Source organism: Felis catus, chromosome A2, assembly GCF_018350175.1.
Source record: "Felis catus isolate Fca126 chromosome A2, F.catus_Fca126_mat1.0, whole genome shotgun sequence".
Classification (NCBI taxonomy): Eukaryota; Metazoa; Chordata; class Mammalia; order Carnivora; family Felidae; genus Felis; species Felis catus.
The window spans coordinates 162435755-162458928 of record NC_058369.1 but is presented as its reverse complement, the minus strand read 5'-3'; the positions used below and the strand labels follow the sequence as shown (position 1 = coordinate 162458928).

Below are 23174 nucleotides of genomic sequence, written 5' to 3'. Positions count from 1 at the left end.
TGTTGTGGTGGCCCACAGCGTCACTCCAGTTTGGCACAGCGCCTGGCACACAGTAGGCTTGTTTAGTGAACCGATGTTTGCCCTCCCCTGACTTGGTCCATGGGGCAAGCATCGCAGTACCTCTCTGCTCTAATGGCACCCTGTCCCCCTTGTGACCCAAAGCACTCACTTGTGAGGACCGGTCACCTCGGGTTAGTGAACGGACAGCCTCATGAATGTGCACGGGGAAGAAAGCTGCAATTAGACCTCGTTAACCCCTAGCAACACAGCTGTTTGATAGACTTGGCCATCAAACACAGGCCTTTGTGGACAACGGCCCGTTCTATTGTACAGAAACTCCCATCTGACTGAGGCCTTCACCGTCTGCCTGCACTGCCCCTCAGGCACCTGATTTGACAGGGCTCCGGGGTCTCACAGGCTGCTGTCCTTCCCGACAGCAGCCTTCTAATGCAGGAATGGTACTCTGGGACGCCTTCCTGGAGGAGGTGGGCTTTGCTGGAGTTGGCCTCAGGATTTGCTGAGTGGCAAAGTGGCTAAGTGGCTAAGTGGCAAAGCAGATGACTCCCGAACTTTCCCCGTGTTTCAAGTAGGTGTTGCTGAGATCCCGGGCCCTTGGCCTCCCTGAGCAGGGCAGCCTGGGACAGGAATTGCAGGAGGGGGCAGGCATTACAAGGGAGGTAGGGCAGCGCCTAGAGCGCCTAGAAGAACCTGCTGGGCTGAGAGCCCAACTCTCACATCCGTGCCAACAACCGGGCCCAGCTCGCCCAGTGGGAGATTCCACACAGCAGCGTTCGCAATGGAAGACCTGGACCAGTTGGGCAGCCCGGCTGAGCGCTGACCGTTACTGGTGCCCCCGTTAACCCAAGTAAACCCCGTCGCCTCCACAGGTCTTCCCATGATGCTACAATAATCAGAGCTCCTGCCGGGTGAGGGGATTCAACAGAACCTGAGAACGTGGTGGCCAGAAGCCGGGCTAAATCCGGCAGCTCCTGGAAAACAGGTAGCACTTCCTCGAGGTCAGAGAAACCGGCGGGCCCCTGGGACACAGGCAGGCACAGTCCGTCCTCCTACAGAATGCTAGGGTCGCCTCTTTTTCCTCCCACCTCCCAGCTCTCCAGCCCTAGTGCCCCAACACCCACCCTCCCCTCCGGAGGCCCAGCCTGGAGCCCCGCATCCTTGTTTTGGAAGGGACCCCTGGGGACCAGAAGTAGAGGAGGGCATGTGGGAAGATACCAAATGGCTTGGAGAGGGTAGGAGAGTACTGCCCCCCACCCCCAGCCAGAACCAGGCATGGGGAGCTGCTACGCTCAAGGTCGAGCTCCCTGTCCCGGTCCTGGGGGCAAATGGATGCCTCAGAGCACACACAGACCTAGAGTTCCGAAAGGGCAGCTTACAAAGGACAGTGAGACCACGTGAGACAGTCCATCCTTCATTTTTTTTTTTCTCTTCTGCAACACTGACATTGAGAAGGATCCAAGTCAGTGACGGCCACTGGGAGCGCCACACGAGGGCTTCTTTTCCTGCTGTGGGCCCCTCCCCAAGCTACTGAACCTCAGCTGCCACCCACCCCTCTCGTGCCAGTCCGGCCACCACACCCACACCAGTCCCAACGTCCAGCCCGCTGTGGCAGCACCCTGGGCTTTGGGGCACTCAGGGTCGAGAAGGACCGCAGAGCCATTCAGTCCTTCCAAACATGTGCACGGAATGGCCATTAAGTGCCAGGATGTGGACTTGACATTGCGACTGTGCTTGACCCTCCTCAGCCGCGACTGCTTGGCTTCTGTCCTTGCTATGCCAGCGCGTCTGTTAAAACTGCGCGCACTAGACTGGCCTCTGGCCGTCCGGCAGCCTGCATGGGACAATCAGTCCAGCCCTGGGCCATTCCCCACCTCCCTCCCACCTCCGAGGGACAGACGGACACATCCGGCCTCCTGAGTGAGGAATGCTTCGTCTTACGTCCTCCCTGAGCCCACACTGGGACCTCTACCTGCCCCCTTTGGGATGCTACTGGAATTCTGTTCTCTAGCCTTCGGAGCCTGGAGGAAATCGCCTTTTGACCGGGGTTTACCCCCTGGGGTCGTAGGAGCCACCATTCCTGGCCACGCGCACCCCCACAGACATCCCCTCCCGCCCCCACGAGTCCGCGTGGGTCCGAGGCGCACTAAAGCGCCTGGTCCTTGGCGCTGGGGGTGGGCGCCAGGGCCCCCCGGTGCACGCGCTGGTGCTTGAGCAGGTGCTGCTTCTGGCTGAAGCCGCGGCCGCACGCGGCGCACAGGTAGGGCCGCTCGCCCGTGTGGTGGCGCCGGTGCCGCGTCAGGTTGGGCTTCTGGCTGAAGCGGCGGCCGCACTCCGGGCACGGGTAGGGCCGCTCGCCCGTGTGGATGCGCTGGTGGATGGTGAGCGCCGACCACCACGAGAAGCTCTTCCCGCACTCGTTGCAGATGAACTGGCGGGGCTCGCCCGGCCCGGCCAGGCCCGCCCGCGCCCGGCCCCACGGCGCGCCGCCCGGGCCCCGGGCCGCCTGGGGGCCGCGCGGCGGCGCCGTCAGCCCCGGGGGCGCCTCGGCCTGCGGCTCGCCGCGCACGGCGGGCCCGGGGCGCGGCGGCGCGGCGGCGGCGGGGGCGGCGTGCGCGCGCTGGTGGGCGCGCAGGGCCGCGCGGCTGGGGCAGCTCTGGCCGCAGCTGGGGCAGCGCGCCGCCTGGGCGCCGGGCAGGTGCGTGCGCTGGTGCTTGAGCAGGTGCTGCTTCTGGCGGAAGCTGCGGCCGCAGTGCAGGCAGGGGTGCGGCCGCTCGCCGGTGTGGTTGCGCAGGTGCCGCGTCAGGTTGGGCTTCTGGCTGAAGCGGCGGCCGCACTCGGGGCACGGGTAGGGCCGCTCGCCCGTGTGGATGCGCTGGTGGATGTTCAGGGACGACCACCACGTGAAGCTCTTGCCGCACTCGTTGCAGATGAACTGGCGCGGCTCGCCCGGCCCCGCGGCGGCGACTGCGGCCCGGGCCCCCGCCTGGCGCCACCAGCCCTGGCAGAGCCCCAGCCAGGCCCACTCGGGGCGGCCCCGCGGCGGCCCGGGCCGCAGGCGACAGCCCCTGCGGGCGGCGGCGGCGGCGTCCCGCAGCAACTCCTGCAGCCCCGCGCGGGCGCCCAGGCGGTCCCGGGCGTGCGCGCGCTGGTGGATGCGGAGGCCCACCTGGTGGCGGAAGCAGCGCGCGCACTCGGGGCACGAGTGGGTGGCGGGCCGCGCGTGGGTCTTCTGGTGCTTGAGCAGGTGCTGCTTCTGGCTAAAGCGCCTCGCGCACTCGGGGCAGCAGAAGGGCCGCTCGCCCGTGTGGTGGCGCTGGTGGCGCGCCAGGTTGGGCTTCTGGCTGAAGCTCTTGCCGCACTTGCCGCACAGGTACGGCTTCTCCCCGGTGTGGGTGCGCTGGTGGATCTTCAGGGACGACCACCAGCTGAACCTCTTCCCGCAGTCCAGGCACACGAAGTGACCCTCGCCGGCAGAGAGAGCCCGGCCCGCCGGCCCCCCGGCCCGCTCAGGCGGAGGGGCCCATCTTGGACCCCCAGGCTCCTCCTGTCCCCCCAGGGCCCGAGGCTTCCCCACGGTCTGGCAAGGCGGGAGGCCCCGATGCTGCTGGAAAATGTTTTCCTTATCCTTCTCGGAGAGCACGGCCTGCGGCATCAGCGTCTGCAGCAGCCACTCGGGCTTCTCTTGCTTGATCTTCATCACCGGCCCATCTCCTGCCGGGGACAGAGAGAGAGTGGACGCGGAGGGTCACTCACTGCTCGTGGGGTGGAGGGCAAGAAGTGCCAGGAAGGCAGAGCAAAGGCAACGGGGCAGGAAGGAGGAGTGCAGAAGGCAGCTTTTAGGAGGAAGTAAGGGGGTCTAAAGAAGAGAGCAGGGACGGTAGAAAGGCAGTAAGATAAAGGCAGGTCGGGGTGCCGGGAAGGGCAAAGAAGAAAAGGACAAGAAAGGAAGAGGCTGATGCCCCGCCTTCTCTGCCCTGAGGCCCTGAGATGCAGGGAAGGTTAAAGAAACCAAGCCAATGACCCCTCCCACCAAGCAGAAAACGGCCAAGCTTCCAAAGCATCTCATTCTTTTTTTTTTTTAATGTTTATTTTTATTTTGAGAAAGACAGAGACAGAGAGAGTGCAAACAGGGGAGGGGCAGTGAGAGGGGGAGAGAGAGAATCCCAGGCAGGCTCCGCACTGTCGCCGTCAGCCCAGAGCCCAGTGTGGGGCTCAGTCTCACGAACCATGAGATCATGACCCGAGCTGAAATCAAGAGTCGGACCCTCAACCGACCCAGCCACCGGCATCTCATTCTTTTTCTAAGAGGATCCATGTGCCGGGAGCTTGCAAAGTGAGCGCACACCCGGCCCCTCAGTGTTTGGGGGGCCGAAGCTCCACTCCACTGCCAGGCTCTCCAAGGCAGCCGCCCCGGTGCCTGAGCACCTCACCTTCTTGGACCTTGGCTGTTCGGGAACTTCACCCTGTCTCCAACAAAACAAGAACAAGAAAGTAGGCCAGAAAGGTCTAAGCACCCAGAATAGGTGCTGCGCCGTCCTGACTAAACCCAGGCTGCTTTACTCCCCACGCAGCGCCGTGCGCTCAGGTCTACAGGGTGTGTGTTCCCCTGCTCGTGGACATAAGCCGTGATGGAAAAGGTCTGCTACAGACACTAAATACAGACTGTGTGATTCCACTTAGATGAAATTCAAGAGCTGGCAAAACTAATCAGTGAGTTAGAAGTCAGGATAACGGCCCGCCTATGGACAGTGTTGTGACTGGAAGGGGGCCTGAGGGGCCTTCCGGTGTCCTGGCAGCGTTCTCTTTGTCAATCTGGGTGCTGGCTTCATGAACATGTTCACTTTATAAGAATTTATAGAATTTGTGATCTGTGCCTTTTGCTGTGTTATACCTCAACAAAAAGTTTACATTCAATAAAAAAGCAGGTGAAATTGGGGCGCCTGGGTGGCTCAGTTGGTGAAGCGTCCAACTTTCGCTCAGGTCATGATCTCTCAGTTCGTGAGTTCGAGCCCCACATGGGGCTCTCTGCTGTCAGCACAGAGCCGGCTTCAGATCCTCTGTCCCCCTCTCTCTCTGCCCCTGCCTCTCTCTTTCTCTCTCTCTCTAAAATAAATAAACTGGAAAAAAAAAAAAGTAGATGAAATAAAACAGTTGTGAACAAAAGAAGAGAAACTCTAAATAAGTTCCAATATAAAAAAAAAAAAAACAATAAAGTAAACCCAAGGAAGTAGGAAGTAGGGATTAATAAAGATAAAAGCAGAGATTATAGGATAAAGGGAACATAGAGATATAAAAAGGAGTCTAAAAATCCTAATGCATAAATGTTGTATCAATTTGAAAAATCTATATAAAAAGGATGATTTTGTGAGACGACATAAATTAACAAAACTAACTCAAGAGGAATTAAAAAAAAGAAAATGCTAAAAGATACAAAAAAGACAGCTAACATTCTACCTCGAAAATGGGTAACAGTCCTCTTAATGATAAAAACAGGTTCTACTAAAACTCCCAGGGAAGGTTTATCCGCAGCATGCATAAACTGTGACAGTGACTAGGAAGGGGAGGGAGCCCCCAGGCTAGCATGGTCCAGTGTCTATAAGACGAGGGCAGAGCAGGCGGGAAACTATAGGTTTAGCATTTGAAAGTAGACACCAAAAACGAACAAGCAAAAATACTAGCGAAGCAAGTTGAGCTGGGATCTTCCCCAGGAAAGCAAAGATGGTTCAACATAGTTCATGACATTGACATTTTAAACGTGAAGAACTTTCTACAATCTCAATACGTAAAAAATGTCCTATGATAAAATTCAACATTATTTCTGGAGGGAGAGAAGGAAGAAGGGCTGGAGGGAGGAGGCTCTTAGCAAACTAGGAATATGAGGAAACTTCCTTAGGTTGACAAAGAAGCTGCACTGAAGGCTGCAGCAAATGTTATAACCAAAGGCAAGAGATCAGAAACCCATTCGAGTGACGAACAAGGTGATGCTCACCGTCACTGCCACCCTTCAACATTGTCCTTGCGGAACTAGCCAAAGCATAAGGGGAAAAAGAAAAATATATATAAATATTGGAGAGGAAAAGCGTCATTGGCTGATAATTATTCACCTAGGATGTGCAAAAGAATCTGACAAAATATTAGAAATAACAGGGTTCGCAAGATTGCCCGATACAAAAACATACAAAAATTCCTTTTTAAAAACGGCAATAAAAGCTATGAAATAACTGGGAATATACCTGATACACATGCAAAGCTTATATAAAGGAGGGGCGCCTGGGCGGCTCAGTCGGTTAAGCGTCCAAGTCTTGATTTCGGCTCAGGTCATGATCTCATGGTTCGTGAGTTCGAGCCCCACGTTGGGGTCTGCACTGACGACTCTCTTGGGAAGCCGCCTGCTTGGGGTTCTCTCTCTCCCATCTCTCTCTGCCCCTACCCCGCTTGCGCACACACACACATTCTCTCAAAAAAATAAACTTAAAACAACCCTTATATGAAGGAAACTATTAAACGTTATTGGAGGGATAAAGAAAAGGTAACGAAAAGGACAGAAACATCATATTCCTAGACGAGGAGGAAGGAAGCTCTTCACTCCAAAACATGTTTAAATTCGGTGTCATCCTGGTGAAGCAAATTACAAAATTTCTGAGGTGCATAAATCATCCAGGAGACACTAAAAATAAGCCAGGAAGAATCTGGCTTCTGCACCACTGAAAGCTAAAATACTACCCCTACATACCTATTCGAACAGCCCAAATCCAGAACACCGCCAACACAGAATGCCGGCCAGGATGTGGAGCCCCGGGAACTGTCACCCGCTGCTGGAGGCAATGCAGAATGGTGCAGCCACTTTGGAAGACAGTTTGGCGGAAGGAGACCTACGCTCACCATACGGTACAGCAACCGCTCCCCCACGTCTACACCCAAAGGAGGTGAAAACCTCTGTCCACACAGAAACTTGCACCCAGATGTGGATCGCACACGCAAACCGCACAGGACAAGTGCACGCGTGGCTGTGCCGGGGGCATGAACTGATTCAGACCTTTTGGAGAACAATTGGGCAACGCTTATTACAATTATAAATGCATCTGACCTTCCACTTCCTCCACCCAGCAGTTTCTACTCTGGGTGTTCGGCCTAATGAATGCTTCCGTGTGAGCGGACAGAGGAGTGTCTGAAAATATTCACTGCAGCGCTATTCGTAACCAGTACTGATTCCCCATCAAGAATACTGAAACAAAATTATCACTCCCTTCACAGTATGGAATAGTATGCAGCAATTTAAAAGAATACAAAGGCAGGGGCGCCTGGGGGGGCTCAGTCAGTTAAAGGTCAGGGTCTTGACTTCACCTTAGGTCATGATCTCAGGGTTCTTGAGTTCAAGTCCCCCGTTGGGCTCTGCGCTGCCAGCCCAGAGCCTGCGTGGGATTCTCTCTCCCTGTCTCTCTGCCCCTCCCCTGCTGGTGCGTGCGCTCTCTCTCTCTCTTAAAATAAATAAATAAACTTTGAAAGAATAAAAAAAAAAATAAAAGAATACAAAAGAGCAGTATAGGGTGGCATAAAGATTTCTGAAACACTTTAAGGAAAAAACAAAAAACACAGATCGCAAAATGGTATCGTCTGACCCAATTTATGAAAAATAAAACTATGGACGTGCATATGCACAGTCCAGGGTGATTCACGACAGTGGTCACCCTGTAGACAATGTGGACAATATAAAGCCTAGACAGAAGAGGTCAAAGGGGACCCTTGCTTTTCCTGCATTGTTCGATTTCTTTTTATGTTTATTCATTTGAGAGAGAGACAGAGAGAGAGAGCACATGTGCACCAGCAGGCGAGGGTCGGAGACAGACAGAGACAGAGAGACAATTCCAAGCAGGCTCTGCAAGGTCAGCACGGAGCTGGACACAGGGCTCCATGCCACCAACGGTGAGATCATGACCTGAGCTGAAACCAAGAGTCAGATGCTCAACCGACTGGGCCACCCAGGCACTCCTCTGCACTGTTTGAATTTTTATGAGGATACTCAGTATAATTTTCAAACCTTTAAAACATTTTAAGAAATAAAAAGAAAACCTCCCCTAGAATCTGGCAGCCTTTGGTTCTCGGGCCAGAGAGTTCCGCCCTGCTCCACAGCCTTGCTGCCCGTCACAAGGACCCGAAAGAGGATATGGTGACCGCGGGGATGAACGTGGGAGTCACCAAAGTACCTGTGAGGGGCCAGTTTTCCTCCTGGCAAAATGACCTTGTGAGGCCTCCGCAGGTGCTCAGTTGTGAGAAATCATAATTTGAAAATGAAAGTGGTGACTTCAATCGCACATTGGCAGGAAGTGAATACCCAATTGTAAGGAGTTTACTTGATTATAAGAGGGTTTCCTTAGATGCACTGAAGTGTTGGGCGGCTGAAGTATTTTACGGGGCGGCTAGGGGTCCAAATTGGGTGGGTAGTGAATCCAAAATATACTCACGTGGCAGGGTCCCAATTAATGCCCCAGAGCCCCACAAAAGCCACTGCCTTACTCTCATTAAACCTGACCTTGACGTTCATCATGGTGCCTGATGGCTGGGAAGGTTCACCCTCTCCAGCCAAAAAGAAGACCCCGGTCTGAGAGCCCAGAGAACGTTCCTGCCCACGGCTGCGGGGCCCAGAGAAGACACAAGGACCCGGGTTGTACATGTGCAGACCCCGTGAAGTGCACGCACTGGGACTTCTCCCTCAGGGCTCAGGTATTAATGTAAGGAAGACAGGCCTTGACCTCTACCTGTGGAAGGATCCCTAAAACAAAGGTTCTGCTCCTCAGTTATCATAAAAAGGTTAATTTTTTTTTTAATTCTAAGCAGTTCAGATAAAATAAAAAGGTGCTCTATGGGGAGCTCTTACTCCCCAGAGTTTCTGGGGTGATGAAAATGTTCTGGAGACGGACGGTGGGAGATGCTCGCACAACAGTGTGAATGGACTTAATACCACTGCACCCACTGTATGCTTAAAAATAGTGAAAATGGTGACTTTCACGTTATGTATATTTCACCACGATAAAATAAACAGAACTTAAAAGGTGCTTAAAAGAGATAAGCTCTTGGGGCACAGGGGTGGCCCAGTCAGTTGAGCATCCAACTCTCGATTTGGGCTCAGGTCACAATCTCACTGTCGTGAGGTCGAGACCTGCATCGGGCTCCATGGTTAGTGGAGATTCTCTCTCCCTTTCTCTCTCTCTCTCTCTCTCTCTCTCCTCCTCCTCCTCTTCCTCCTCTGCCTGCTCTCTCTAGTTCAAAACAAAAACAAAAAAAAGTAAGCTCTTAATTATCTGGAAACTTTGGCCAGCCAGGAAGAGTCCTCTGTAAGCCTGGCCAGCAGGTGGCGGAAGCCTGTGGAAGGCCCAGAGCTGCAAGGATGTGGCTGCAGCCCAAGACGCCCCCCAGTCCCCTGGTGCCTCTGTCCTCAGGGGTCAAAGCCAGTGTTCTTCCGCCTCTTTCCTAAGACCCCAGGGTACCCCAGAAGCTGCCACAGGTCGGGGAGAGGGCCCTGGCAGACCCTACATCTCATGCCTGAATTAGGATTCTCCTTACGAGTTTACCCGGGAAAAGGTTCCTTCTGCTAAAATGTTTGGAACCATGTCCTTGGTTTTCCTATAATTATGGTAATGTCAGCATCACACACACACACACACACACACACACACACACACACACACACCCTGAGGACTCAGCCTTCAAAGTGACAGGGCAGCGGTGGGTGGCAATGCTCACCGAAGTCTGTGTCAGGACCCAGCCCCAGAATGTGTGGTGTCCATGCATCATACCAGCCCCTTGGAGCTGGAGGCTTCCTTCCTGTAGTACCCTACCGGCTGATTTCTGTCCCCATCTTAGGTTCATCGCGATGTTTATCCTGGGAGGGTTGGGGCTCTGAAGGGGAGGGGAGGGGAGGTAAAGGAAACTGAGTCACTGAGCCTAGGGGCAGCATTCCTAGGAATGGGCCCTACCCTCCTCCCAGGACCAGAGCCATTCTGCAAAAGGGTGGCTATACTCTCCCCAGGGCCTGCGGGGAGGCTGGGGATGCTGGGGGGTGGGGGGGGGCGGGGGGGGGGGTCTTCCGCTGAAAGCACAGGACTTTCCACTCACAGGAGCACCTGCTTGAGAGACACCAAAACTGATGGCCTATTTCCTCCCATCGGACCGTGAACTCTGAGTGACCCCAGTAAGCCTTAATGGACCAAACTTCACTTGGTGATGGAAAACCAACAGGGATCGTCCCACCCGGAGCGCTGGTTTTCAGAGTTAGATCCGCACGCCCGCCGCGCACTCCCTGTGCCACACTTAGCAAGCACCTCGCTCGCCCTCGGGCATGGCTTCCTACGCGGGTGAGCACACGTCCCCTTGCCTGGTGAGTCACAGCGAACTTTGTCATTGTATTAGCTCCATAGTCTGTCTTCTTTCCATTTTTTTTTTTAATGTTTATTTATTTTTCAGAGAGAGAGGCAGAGAGGGGAGGAACAGAGGATCTGAAGCAGGCTACAAGCAGACAGCTGGATGCGGGGCTTGAACTCACAAACCAGGAGATGGTGACCCGAGCTGAAGTCGGACACTTAACCGACCGAGCCACCCAGGCGCCCCTTCTTTCCATTCTTTGACATGACCTTCCACATCCTGGTCCCGCCATGCAGTTCTATAGGGAGGGCAGCAGCACGCGCTCAGCGGCAGGGCAGGGGGGCGACCTGGAAGAGGAGGCCGCTGTTGGCTCCCACCCCTCCCTGTGCTCCCTTACCTGTGCTCGCGCCAGCCAGGCCACCCTCCATCCGCGGAGGCCTCCGGGGCACCCGCTCTGCCGTCTGTGGGGGAGAAGGGGGCAAAGGAAGGACAGCTGGCCATCAGGACAAGGACCGAATGGGCCCCCCCGTTCTCCTGCCACCTCACAGAACATGTTCCCTCTTTATTAAGAGCTCCTCTGTCCATGACCTCAGTTGAAAGCGCAGGGCTTTTATAAGCTGCACACTTACCTGCTAGGCAGGAATTATTCTCATTTTATGAGGAGGAAACTGAGGCCAGGGAGGGCCACTGACATGCCCCGAGTCACAGGGGTGGCTGAACAGTGGCGCCGGTGAGGCCCCATGTCTTCTAACTCCCAGACCGGAGCCTCACGCCCACGGGCTCAATACCGGCAGGGGAGGGTGTGAGAGACACCACCCCAGGAAACTCAGCTGAGTCCAGAGACCTTCCTGAGTGGTCGTGAAGACACCCTGGAAGGCAGAATTGACCCTCCCAAATCACCGGCCCCTCTGCTGTCCCCTTCCACCCCTATTCCACGTGAAATCACACACAGGCCATATGGGGTGCTGGTTAGAGTTCACCAATCTGGGGCTCGTCTCTTTTCCTTTAAGTTTATTTATTTGAGAGAGAGAGAGAGAGAGAGTGCGCGCGCACGCGCGCCAGTAGGGGAGAATCAGAGAGAGAGACAGGGCAGGAGAGAATCCCAAACAGGCTCCACACTATCAGCACGGAGCCCGACTTGGGGCTCAAACTCACAAACCGTGAGATCGTGACCTGAGCCTAAATCAAGAGTTGGAGGCTCAACAGGCTGAGCCAACCAGGTGCCCCTCCCCCGCCTTTTCTTTCTTTAATGCTCAAGGCTTTGGACACACCCTGACCGGCTCACTGTCAGGGACACATTGCGCTGCTGGGGGGCCCCAGGCTTTACAACTCACATGCTGCCCGTCTGCCGGGGAGGCTCTACCCCAGAGCCCCGCGCCGCCTTTCAGGTCTCTGCCTAAATGTCTTCAGAGTGGTCTCCCCAGGCTACCATGTACAAAGTCACAGCCCTAACTCCACTCCACGTTCCTCCGTGACTTTCCACCACCTGACGTCGTATGTATGTGCCTGCCATCCCCCGCCACGGAGAGCTCAGGACTGTTTTGTGCTCACTGCTGAATCTGGGTCCGGGAGGGAGCCCCCGCCCAGCGGGCACTTCGGGTGCAGAGGCTGCCCTGTATTCGGAGGGGGTGCCGCAGCCCGGGGGCTTCTGCACGGTTCCCTGGCCTGCCCCTCCTAGGGACGGGGATCTTGTTTCACACACCCGTACCCACTCAGCGCCCAGGCTCGCAAAGGCCCGAGTGAGGACCTGGGGCGTCTGCCCCCCCCCAGCCCAGATGCTCGGCTCCCCCCCGCCACCTGCCGCTATAGAGGGGCTTCTCCCGGTCACAGTCAGAGCTTCCTTCCCGCGGCTCGGCCACCTCACGAAAAGCCGTGTCCTGCTCTTCACCTCGGCCCTCGAGAAGCGCCATCCCAAGGGCGTCCCCCTCCCCTCTCCCAGGTCCCCTTCCAACAGCCACTCCCAGACAGGGATCCAGGCTGGGAACCTGGGCCCTGCCCAGAGAGGTGGGGGCAGGGGCAAAGGGCAAAAATGAATTTAAAAAATAGGTAAATCGGGGCACCTGGGTGGCTCAGTCGGTTAAGCGTCTGACCCTCTCAGATCAGGATCTCACGGTTCGTGGGTTCGAGCCCCGCGTCGGGCTCTGTGCTGACAGCTCGGAGCCTGGAGCCTGTTTCGGATTCTGTGTGTGTGTCTCTCTCTCTGCCCCTCCCCCACTCATGCTCTGTCTCTCTGTCTCTCAAAAATGAATACACGTTAAAAAAAAAACTTTAAAAAAAATTTTTTTTTCAACATTTATTTATTTTTGGGACAGAGAGAGACAGAGCATGAACGGGGGAGGGGCAGAGAGAGAGGGAGTCACAGAGTCGGAAACAGGCTCCAGGCTCTGAGCCATCAGCCCAGAGCCCGACGCGGGGCTCAAACTCACAGACTGCGAGATCGTGACCTGGCTGAAGTCGGATGCTTAACCGACTGCGCCACCCAGGCGCCCCCCAAAAAACTTTTTTAAATAGGTAAATAATTTTCCCTGGGGCAAAAAGGGAAAGAGGCCCCTCCCTTTTCTTTTACAGCATTTACTTGAGAACAGTTGTCATTCTGAGTTTTTCTCTGCCCCTTAGAGATGCACGCAAATCCTTTTAAAAGCTACCACAAGCCTCTTGCCAGCTTTGCAGCCCAGGCCTCTTTCCCAAGGCCCTGAGAGCCACCTCTCTGATACCTAAACATCACGGGAGATGGTGACCCTGGGTCCCGCTGCCCACAGGAGGGAGGATGGGAACCTGACTTCTGCGGTCGCCTGGCTCCAAGCTGCAAACCCACCTCCTGACATAAAGATAGGAGCCGTGCATTTTTCCTTTGCATGAAGGCAATTAGCAAACACAGGTGGCTACCCCAATCGCCAGGTGAATTCAGGATGAACTACGGGTGACAAATGGTACCATCGAGGAAGTGCTCTTGCCCGAAGACTAGTTACACTTTATCTTGAGCGTGTGTGTGCGCGCGCACACACACACACGTGCGCGCACGCATCTGCTGGGCTGTGTAACAGGATGAGATCTCTTTCTGTTTTCCTGATCTCTTAGCAGATTGCCTGTGATGTGCAGCTCTTTCTGGTTTAATGCTTATTCAATCGGAAAAAAAAAAAAACTGTTCTCCTTCTCTCCTCCTTTTGTGGGAGCTTCTCTGACTTGGCAGGAGATTTTGTTTTTAATTCTATTTCCCCAACAGGGGTCTGCCGTGCGCTCCTACCGTGGTTTCCTACAGACACTAAAACATGCTGGTGGTGCAGAGAAAAAGTGGGCGTCAAAGACGGGAGGAGAAGGCCCGCCGGGAGGACCCTGAGGGATGCTGAGGCACCTGCCCTCACGCCCCCTCTTCCCTCCGGGGTTCCTGTGTGTCCCAGCCTTGGGGAAGCCTCTCACCCGCTGGAGATACAATGGCCCCCTAAAGAGGTTCAGAGGGCTGACAAAGGAGGAGGCTACCTCAGTTCGGGGAAAACTCAGAGGGGCCAGAGCCCCCGGGGCCACAATTCAAGGTGAGGACAGAGCTTAGGGCCCGGCCTCATTCACAAAAGCCATACACAACACCCTTGAGCCCGAACAGATCAGTGTTCCTTGATCCATTCTGTCTTCCAAGGAATATTAGGACCTAAAAATCACTTCAGGTGGCAGAAAGGCTTCAATTCTTGGTAGATAATTCACAGCGAGCCATAGAGCAGCCCCTCCCGTGTCCCAGGGTACTTCTTTCTGCCCTGGCCACACTAGGGCTCAGGGTGTGGTCCGAGTCAGCAGAGTGGGATCAGAGGGAAGGGGACCCGAGGAGACAGGGGACAGGGGAGGCACAGAGGACAGCAATGGGGGGCAGGCCCCCAGGTATTGAGGGCCCATCTCCAACTGGGTGTTCAGGTGGGATGTGTCTGGAAAACAGGCCAGCAGGTGTCCTGCAGGTAAAACCCTGAGGAGGCCAAACGGTGGAAAGTCTCCGCGTGTGGCCACGTCTCTGCAGGTCTGTCTGCCAGGCCACCCTGAGCTGTGCCCTTTCTAAGCTTTTCTCTTCTGCCTCCGCCCTGCTATACTGCTCTGCACGCCCCTTCCTACCCGCCACTCCCCACCCTCCCTGACACACGGCTCACCTGACCTGGCCTGGAGTGCAGCCTGCCCAGAAAACAGAAGGAAACGAGGCTGACCCGCCACCCCCACCAGTGCCCACATTGAGTCCCTGAAGGCTGCTCGCCTGGCCTGTCGTGCAGGGCCCTCACCCCAGTCTCCAAGGACCTCCTCCCTCCCTGCTCAGCAAGTTCTGTGGATCTGGGGACAAACCCCTGGTCACCTCCCCCTTCCCAGCACCTGGCTCTGGGCCCGGCCCTCCCCACACTGGGTCAGGCTGCAGTTGGGATGACAGCCCCCCAAAGAGAGGCCTCCAGGGTTGGAGGGGGGGCAGCTGCATGACAAGGCCAGACCACACAAAGCGGGGATTGTGCCCTGCAGCAGGTGGTGAGGTTTGGGGGCAGGGGAAGGTAACAAAGGGGCTTTGCTCTCAGCAGAAACGTGGGGGCAGGGAGGGGAGCGGACAGCAGCTGGGGTGAAGAGAAAGGCCACAGATGCGAGGGGCAGCACAGGGACATGGCCACGTCTCCCCGCGTGCTCCCAACCTCAGCCCCTGGAGCTTTTTCCAGCAGCCAAGCACAGCCTTCTTCACAGATCAGGCCTCAAGCAGGAAGAACCGAATGGCACCTCCCGTGTCCTTTGTCACTGGTGGCGTGGGGATTGGCCACGTGCCAGGAGCGGAGGCTTGGAGGGGGTGGCATCTCCCCAAACCCTGGCCGAAGGCCCAGCTCCCAGGCCCTTCTCAACCATGAGCTCCCCCCAGGGCCACGCCCAGCTCATCACCACCCACCACTGCTCCCCCAATAATCCCCATCCCCCCAGAAACCGCTCTTCCCAAAGTGCCCCCTTCTCATCAAGCTGACCCCCTCTGCCACACCAGCAAGACTGCCATGGTTCCCGAATCCTCCGCTTCCATTAACCCCATCTTTCCCACCCCTCAGCCGGCCTGATCCCACTCGCTCCGCAGTGGATGGCCCACCCGCCCAGCCTCCCACCCTGGCCGCCACATGCTCTCATCCGCCTGGCCCACTCCCAGCTTTATTTCCTCGGGTCCTGTTTCCCCTGTGGGCAGGCACCACTTCTCATCTCCTTGCCCCGACCCACCGTGCTGGCTCACACAGGTCACATGCCCAGGGAACGGGACTCCAGACTGTGGCTCAGGACAGCATTTGCAAGGGGGTGGCCCGGTGGGCACAGGCTCCAGCCAGCCCCCGCTCTGGGCAGATGCTCTCAGAATGTCCCCTGGGAATGGAGGTTCTGCCTCTCCTAACCTCGTCTATTGAGGGAAGTGCGGGACTTCCCTGAGATCTTGACATTGATCTGGCTGTGGAAAGAACGGGTGGTCAGCCAAGACTCCACTACGGCCAGGGAGACAGCCACTACCTACTGAGCACTTAGCCGGCGTCGCCCATTTCAGCCCTCACAACCAATTTCGGCTCAGGAGCCACGGCTCCGAGAAGTTAAGTCATTTGCTCAAGGCCACCCAGTTAGTAGGTACCAGAGCCAGAGGGGTCAGCCTGCCCCAGCCAGAGTTCTTTCTCCTGGACCACGCTGCCTCCTGGGAGAAAGTGCACGACTTAACCAAACCTTAAACTTCCAATCCCTCGTTTTCAGGAGTCTGGCTTCTGTACCCACATGTGGTTATTCAGATTTACATAAATTCAAGTTTACATTCAGTTTTTCAATCACACTGGCCACATTTCAAGTGCTCCAAGGCCTCATGGCGCTCGAGCTACCGTATGGACAGCGGAGGACATCCCCGTGTTCACAAAGCTCTGCTGGGTGGCACTGCGCTGGACTGTAAGCTCTGGGCTTGCCCTGCCCAGTCCCTGATATGCTCGATTTATAGGCACACCTCATTTCATTGCGCTGTTTTCTTACGCTTCACGGATACTGCATTTTTTTTTTGTTTTTTTTTTTTACAAACCGAAGGTTTGCGGCAAATCTGCACTGAGCAAGTCTATTGGCACAACGTTTTGCAACAGTATTTGCTCACTTTGTGTCTCTGCGTCACATTTCGGTAATTCTTATGATATCTCAAGCGTTTCCATTATTGTTGTATTTTTTTATGGCAATCTGTGATCAGTGATACAACCTGCTGAAAGCTCAGGCGATGGTTAGCATTTTTTAGCAATGAAGTTATATTTTAATTAAGGCGTGTACATTGTTGTTTTAGACATAACATATATATAATGCTACTGCACAGGTAACAGACTACTATATAGTGTGAACATAACTTTGGTATGCACTGAGAAACCAAAAAATTCACTTGATTCCCTTTATCCCAGTATTTGCATTACTGCAGTGGTCTGGGAATGAATGTAATGTCTCCGAGGTATGCCTGTATACTGAATGAATGAATGAATGAATGAATGAATGATTAAATGAATGGAGAAAACAAATGAAGGAGTGCAGAGAAGGCTCCTCTGGCCCCAGTCCTTGGTCACTAATGACCACGATCTCAGGACAAGTTGATGATGTTTTTTTGCCTGGGAATCCAATTTCAGCCAATATCAGTGGATGTTTTCATCTACCATACGGCAATCACAGGCATCCGAGAAGAAGCTGATATGAACACTAAATGTACACACAAACACATCCAGAAACCACCGTATCTAACATCTAACACAGCTGTGTAAACAAAAGTCCAAAGGTGCACAAATACAATATGGAGACTCTCATCCCTGAGATCATAGTTGCAAAACTATATGCAAAGTACGATGAAACCGAGGTGTTTAGAAACCCAGAGATACACCTGCAGACCCACACAGACCAGCGTGCGCCAGGGCGAACCACATAAGCAGGGCACGGCGTGCTCGTGAAAGTGGAAATGTGGATCTTTGCAGGACACGAGTATCCTCGCACGTTCACGATCCTCCCAACTGCCCACTGCTTGAGAAAGGGATCTCAGGGAGACGGTAGCATGATGGAGGACCGCCACCTGTTAGGTCACCTGCGCTGGGGGAAGGGACGGGATGAGGTCAGCCAGGCTGTCGCTGGCTGGGGAGAAGTCGGATCCACCCAGGAAGCCACAGATGGGAGCACTGGGGTCAGCAAGCCCAGAGCAGCAAAAGCCCCCTCCCAGGGCCAGTCCTGCAGGGGGTCTAGCCCAAGAGGAAGCAGCAAACCCTTCCCCTGCGACCCTGAGCCCCACACGGCTGGCCCCTTGGCCGGGTCTGCTCCCAAAGCCTGCCCCTCTTCTCAGGACCCGGTCTCTCACATCGGGCCCATGTCACGCCCAGACTGGGGATCAGGGCCCTGAGTCCTAAACCACCTGTCCTTGGTAAGCCACTTTGCCTCTCGGCCTCAGGTTCCTAAGGTGAAGGTGACTGAAAGGCCTGCTCCCCAGGTTTGTCTCGAGCACCGAATGAGACAAAGCTGCAGGAACACTACATAAGCTACCCGAAGCCTACACGCCAGCGGTCTCTCTCTCTCTCTCTCTCTTCCATTCCCAGGGACTGAGAACAACCCACTCCCCACTCCCTCAGCCCTCTCCAAAGGGCCACTGCCACTCACTCTTCCTAAACCTTTACTCCTCCAGCTGCTTCAGAATCTTCAGAGGCCTCCGACGCCCACTCAGTCACCCCCAACCCTGCTCACCAGCGTGAGCGGGCCTGGCGGGAGGAAGCGGGTGTGCCCGGATTTTACTGTCGGGACTACCTCAAGGCCGCGCACAGCTCCATGTACGGCAGGTCACTGGACCCTCAGCGGCTCTGGGGGAGGAGAGGCTCCTGTGGGCCGGGTGCGGGTGCCTAACAGGGTAGGGGCAGTGGTAAGGAAGGCAGGGCTGGGAGCTGGAGTTGCTAAGTGCCAGGTAGGAGGACTGGACTAGAAGCCTTGGATGCTTCTGCTGGTCTGAGGCTCAAAGCTTCAGCTCTGTTGTGGGCAGGGTGTCGGTGGAGCCTGTCTCCCAGGACCTGTTCCAAAGCCACTGGGCCCTCCCCCAAGGCCAGTCCTACAAATGCCACTCCTGTACAAGGCCGGCACCCTGGGGTTGTGTCCTGGCTGGCCTCTGGATAGTCAGCTCTCTCCAGGTTTCAGGCCCCTGAATACCAGAATTCCCACCTTCCTCTCATCCAGAGTTTATGACCAAGGAGGACACACAAAACAGTGGATTTAAAATCTTAACAGAAACACAGCCCAACTGCTCTCAGGGCCCCAGGACACCTGCTTCCTACCTTACATGGCCCCAGGGCCCATAGACAGACAAGCAGGCCCAGAGGTCCCAGCTCAGACCAGGGAGGTATCTCCTCCACCACCTAGAGGCCCACCTCCATCCCACACCCCGACGTGAGCATGCTCAACATCCTTCTGTGACTCCCACGGGACTCCCCAGCCCCTCCTGGGCCTCCACTCCGTCTTCCTCAGATCTCACTCAGCCCCGGGTCCAGTGTGGGTGCCCCACGCACCTTCTTCCAACCCCCGCCCCTTCTCCTGCTTCTACTCCAGCATCTTCAGACCTCAGTCTCCCAAACACAGGGTCCTCAGTCCTAGAAGAGGGGTCAGAGGTGGGGAGCAAGGGGAAAGGGCGGGCCACGATGCCACAGAAATTATTAAATGGTTATCTGGAAAACAAGAACACCTGTTCCTGTGTATAGAACTGTTGAATCAAGCAAGGAGGAAAAACAGTATGAAAGACTCTGAAGAATCTTCACAACGTGCAAGACAAATTATTTTTAGGTCACTTCATTGCCTTCACCCCCTCCCTGCCTTCCACATTGTAAGAACTGCACCTGAGGGTTGCCCTGGTAAGAACAGCCCCGTTCAGTGACTTCAGGTTCCTTCCGGCAGCATTCCCAGGGAACCAGGTCCACAGACAGCCCAGGCAGCTGCCTTATCCTCTCATGCCTGCCCACCTCCCCAAGGTCCAGGATTTCACCCCAGGCCAGTCTCAGAGGGCCCTCCTTCCAGGACCTCTGCCCTCACCTGCCCAACATTGGCACCTTTGCAGGGACTGCCCCACCCCCGCCTCCCTGCCCCCCTGCCTGTCCCTCACCTGTGGCATTCACAGCCCCAGTCTCTGTTCACCCATCTCCCTTTAGAGGAGATCCCTCAGCCCCAAGTCCAAGACTCAGGAGGCTGCCAGGGCCTGGGGACCCCCGTCACGTGATCTGAAGGCAAGGGATGAAACTGACTGCTAACAACACTTTGAACAGATGCCACAATTCCATTTATAAACACCTTTCCGCACCCCCTGCTTCATTCAAAAGAGCTTGGAAAGGGCAAGGAGTGCCACCCCACTCGTCAGATGAAGAAAGCAAAGCCCTGAGGTGACACCCCTTGCCTCAAAGAGTTAGACCTAAGGTCTCCTTCTGCACACCCCAACCACACTCTTCCCTCCCAGCCACCCCTGCGCTAGGAAATCTTGGATTCCTCAGCTTAACCCTCACTAGGGGGCAAGTGCATGGGTCAGACCACCTCCATGAAGTTCTGCACTTTGTCCCGGGTAGCCCTTGTCTCTCCAGCGGGGACAAAGGGTCTTCATCAGGCCTCCCAACACCACGGCCACGTGTCACTACCACAAAGTGCAACTGTCCCAATGCATCGGTCACGAAGTTGTACTAATGCTATTTTCAGTGCCTGCAAGATGCTACAGCCCCACCTCAGTCAGGCCTCCCTTTTCTTGCCCAAAGACTGTAGCTTTATAATTTTATAGCTTCTCTTGCCCCTCCAATCCATTCAGCACCCAGAACTCAAAAACTTTACCTAAAATTACAGTGAGGACAGGTTACTACTTTGCTTAAAATATTCCAGTGGGTCCCCACCACTTGCAGGTTCAGCTAAAAATGTCTTGGCAACACCATTTAGAGCCTGGCCTCTGCTCACCTCTCCTCACTGCCTCCCAGCTCCCTATTGTCCCAACATGTGACTCCCTGACCTTGTAGCATCTTGGCTCGCCCATGACCAGTCTTGGAACACTCTTGCCCAGCACTTCTCTGCCCAGCCTAGATCAGGGATCACTTGGACTTAGAAGCCTTTCAGGGTATGCCACCCTCAGTTAGGGGCCCTTCTGTTTGACCTGTGCACCTGCCCAACCCAATATCATGTACATGGAATAATAATTCGTCTGGGGGCACCTGGGTGGCTCAGTCAGTTAAGCAACTGACTCTTGGTTTCAGCTCAGGTCATGATCTCACACTTCATGGGTTCTAGCCTTGAGTCGGGCTCCCGCTTGGGATTCATTCTCCCTCTCTCTCTCCCCCTCCCCTGCTCTCACTCTCTGTCAAAATAAATAAACATTAAAAAGCATAATAATAATTCGTCTGTCTCCACAACAAGACTATAAAGATCTCATCATGGAGTATTTCTCTCTCCCCAACATCCAGCCCAAGGTCCCACGTGTTGTAAACCATGAATGAAAATTCTAATAAAGAAACATTTACAATACAGAAATTTAAGTCCAAAACAGATTAGAAGCACTGAATCATGGAACTTTAGAGTTGAAAGGAGACTCTACCCTCTAATCTGTTCATTTTACAGATGAACAAGGACCCAAAAAGAACAGCTAATTAGTGGAGGCTGGACATCAGGCAGCCTCAAGCTCTTGGGCTCTGACCACACCCAACCCCAGGTCTGGCTGACGAGGACACACTCCAGGCTCCCTCCCACCCAGAGGACTGGAGGAGGCAGCATCTCTGTATCCATCCTCCACCTTTACAGGGGAAGAAGCCCCCAGCTCCTACCTCCACCCCCACTGAGGTCTTGACTCCGGTGCCCATTTTCCTGGAATGGAGCCTCCCCAACACACACACACACACACACACACACACACACACACACGCACGCACACACACGCACGCACTCTGTGGTGCTTCCCTCTTATTGTTCGCACTCCCAGTGTTTATGCCCACTCATTTACTCATTTATTAAGCACCTACTCTGTGTCACTCTGCGGCGAGCACTGGGGTTCCTGCCCTCCAGAAGCTCGGTCTTTCGCACAGCTGACACAGCTCCCAAGCATCCGGGCAGCGCCTGGGCAGAACGCGCCCGGAGGGACTAGGGATCAGTCCCCCGCTCACCACCCTGTCCCTCCCGCTCTCACGCCCCCCCCCCCCTGCTCTCTGCCCCAGCCTGCAGCCCCTTCCACGCACGACCCGGGCCCCTTTCCCCAGGGGCTGTGTGGGGGTGGGGAAAGTTCGGGGCCGCGGCGTCAGGGGCTCAGGGGACCCCGAGACCCCCGAGGCCGCCTCCAGCCCGAGGCTGGGTGGTGGCAGCGCGGGAGGAGCGGGCCGGGCGCTGGCCCCACAGCACGGTCCGTCCCTCCGCACGCCCCTCCCGCCCGGATTCGGAGGGACTCTGAGGGAGGAGACGGGAATAAATACCTTGACTTTGTGGTTAAGGTTAACGGGAACTGCCACCCCGGGGCGACTTGGGCACTGGGCTCCCCGGCCCCGCCAGTCCCGGGACAGGCGGGGCGGGCACCTGCTCTTGATTGGTTAATGGGCCTGGCCATCCCCAGGGCCGTCCCCCCACCTGATTGGCTGAGCGGCTCAGATGACCAGCTCCGCCCTATCGGAGAAGCCCGCGGGGCGGCCCCTTTGTTCTCCTGAGCCAATAGCCCGCGTGGGCGGGCTGACCTCGGTGCCCGCGGGGCCTCCCGGGGCCCCGCGCAACGTTAACGCTTTGGCCGCCGGCTCCGGACTCGAGTCCAGGGCTCGGAAGGGAAGGGAACGGGGGCGAGCCCGGGTGCTGATGACCGGGCGGCGGCGCGGCACCCTGGTGCTCCCCTCGCCGTGTTCTCCCTCCGGCTCCAGCCCCGCGGACGCGCTCTCAGATCGACCCGGTCGTTCCGCAACTATCCGTCCGACTCAGGGACGCGCCCGCACCGCTCTTGGTGCCGGGATCCGGGGGAACGAGACGTACAAACCCCACTCTGACGCTCCCACTTGAGTGTGCGTGTGACATGGTGGTGGCACTTGGCACTACGGTACACCAAGTCTTAGGGTGAGAAGCAGTACTTGTCTCGCGCGACCCGAGAGAAATCGCCCTCCGCACCCCGCGCTGTCCCAGGCACGTCGTGGGCGCGTGATGGACGATCCTGGGGTCTCTGCGAGAGACGGAGACATCATTAAATCCAACCCCCTCTCTTTCTCGTCAAGAAACAGCGGTCTGAAGAGGTCACGTTCTTAGGTCGAGTGCCACTGCTGATTTTTAGAGGCAGGGTCCAGACGACCAAGGAGGATCTTCTGTTCGTGGGGATCTTCAGGAAAGAGAATTTTCATTTCTACCCACACTAATTGGAAGCCAAGGTTCCTTTATACCAGTGAGAGTCCTGACAGTGCTGCCTCAAGCCAGCTAGGTCAACTCCCACCGGCAGGATGCTCTCTGGAGCTGCCTAGAAACTGCCTTTGAGACACGAGGTTGTTAAAAACATAAGCTGGCCGCTCTCTCTCCGAGACTTCCTACAAATCTACCGTTAAGCGGGTGGACCTCATTCTAATTACTCTAAAGCTGCCTACTAAGCATTTGCCACGGCCCCAGCTATTGTTTAGCCGCCTAACAATAGATACTGTTGGACTGAGATTCTGTCAATTTTGCCACTAACTTCTGTGCAGTTTTTACAAAAGATACTTTTCTGTCGCTGGACTTTGACTTAACTGTAAACGAGTTAATAATTTCCTAGTTAGATACTTACCTTCCTGGATTTTTGCAGGACCCAAATTGTTCAATTGTCTATGGAAGCATTTATAAATCAT

At 55.5% G+C, this 23174-nt stretch overlaps 1 protein-coding gene across 3 annotated transcripts; it reads right to left on the bottom strand.

Moving 5' to 3' along the window:
* Positions 1-1416: 1416 nt before the first annotated feature.
* On the bottom strand, positions 1417-21933 carry ZNF775 (zinc finger protein 775). 3 transcript variants are annotated; one of them, XR_006594680.1, is made up of 4 exons: positions 21801-21879; positions 10775-10838; positions 10559-10675; positions 9657-9915 (listed from the first exon to the last, which is right to left on the bottom strand). XR_006594680.1 is itself a non-coding variant. In XM_045052981.1 (3 exons), exons 2-3 carry the CDS (start codon positions 10803-10805, stop codon positions 2162-2164), a joined length of 1599 nt encoding a protein of 532 aa, XP_044908916.1. In that variant the 5' UTR covers positions 10806-10838; positions 21801-21933; the 3' UTR covers positions 1417-2161. The 3 variants fall into 3 exon arrangements, 2 of the variants coding, with proteins under 2 accessions (XP_044908916.1, XP_044908917.1); XM_045052981.1 differs by lacking the exons at positions 9657-9915; positions 10559-10675 and adding an exon at positions 1417-3729 and having other exon boundaries at positions 21801-21933; XM_045052982.1 differs by lacking the exons at positions 9657-9915; positions 10559-10675; positions 21801-21879 and adding exons at positions 1417-3729; positions 21357-21450.
* Between the last annotated feature and the right edge of the window lie 1241 nt (positions 21934-23174).

What these genes read in the sequence shown, in the direction of transcription:
- ZNF775 (XM_045052981.1), bottom strand. Translation starts at nt 10,805, where the DNA reads ATGGAGGGTGGCCTGGCTGGCGCGAGCACAG. An exon ending in CCTGGCTGGCGCGAGCACAG is followed by an intron (nt 3,730 to 10,774) that starts GTAAGGGAGCAC and finishes TGTCCCCGGCAG; the next exon opens with GAGATGGGCCGGTGATGAAG.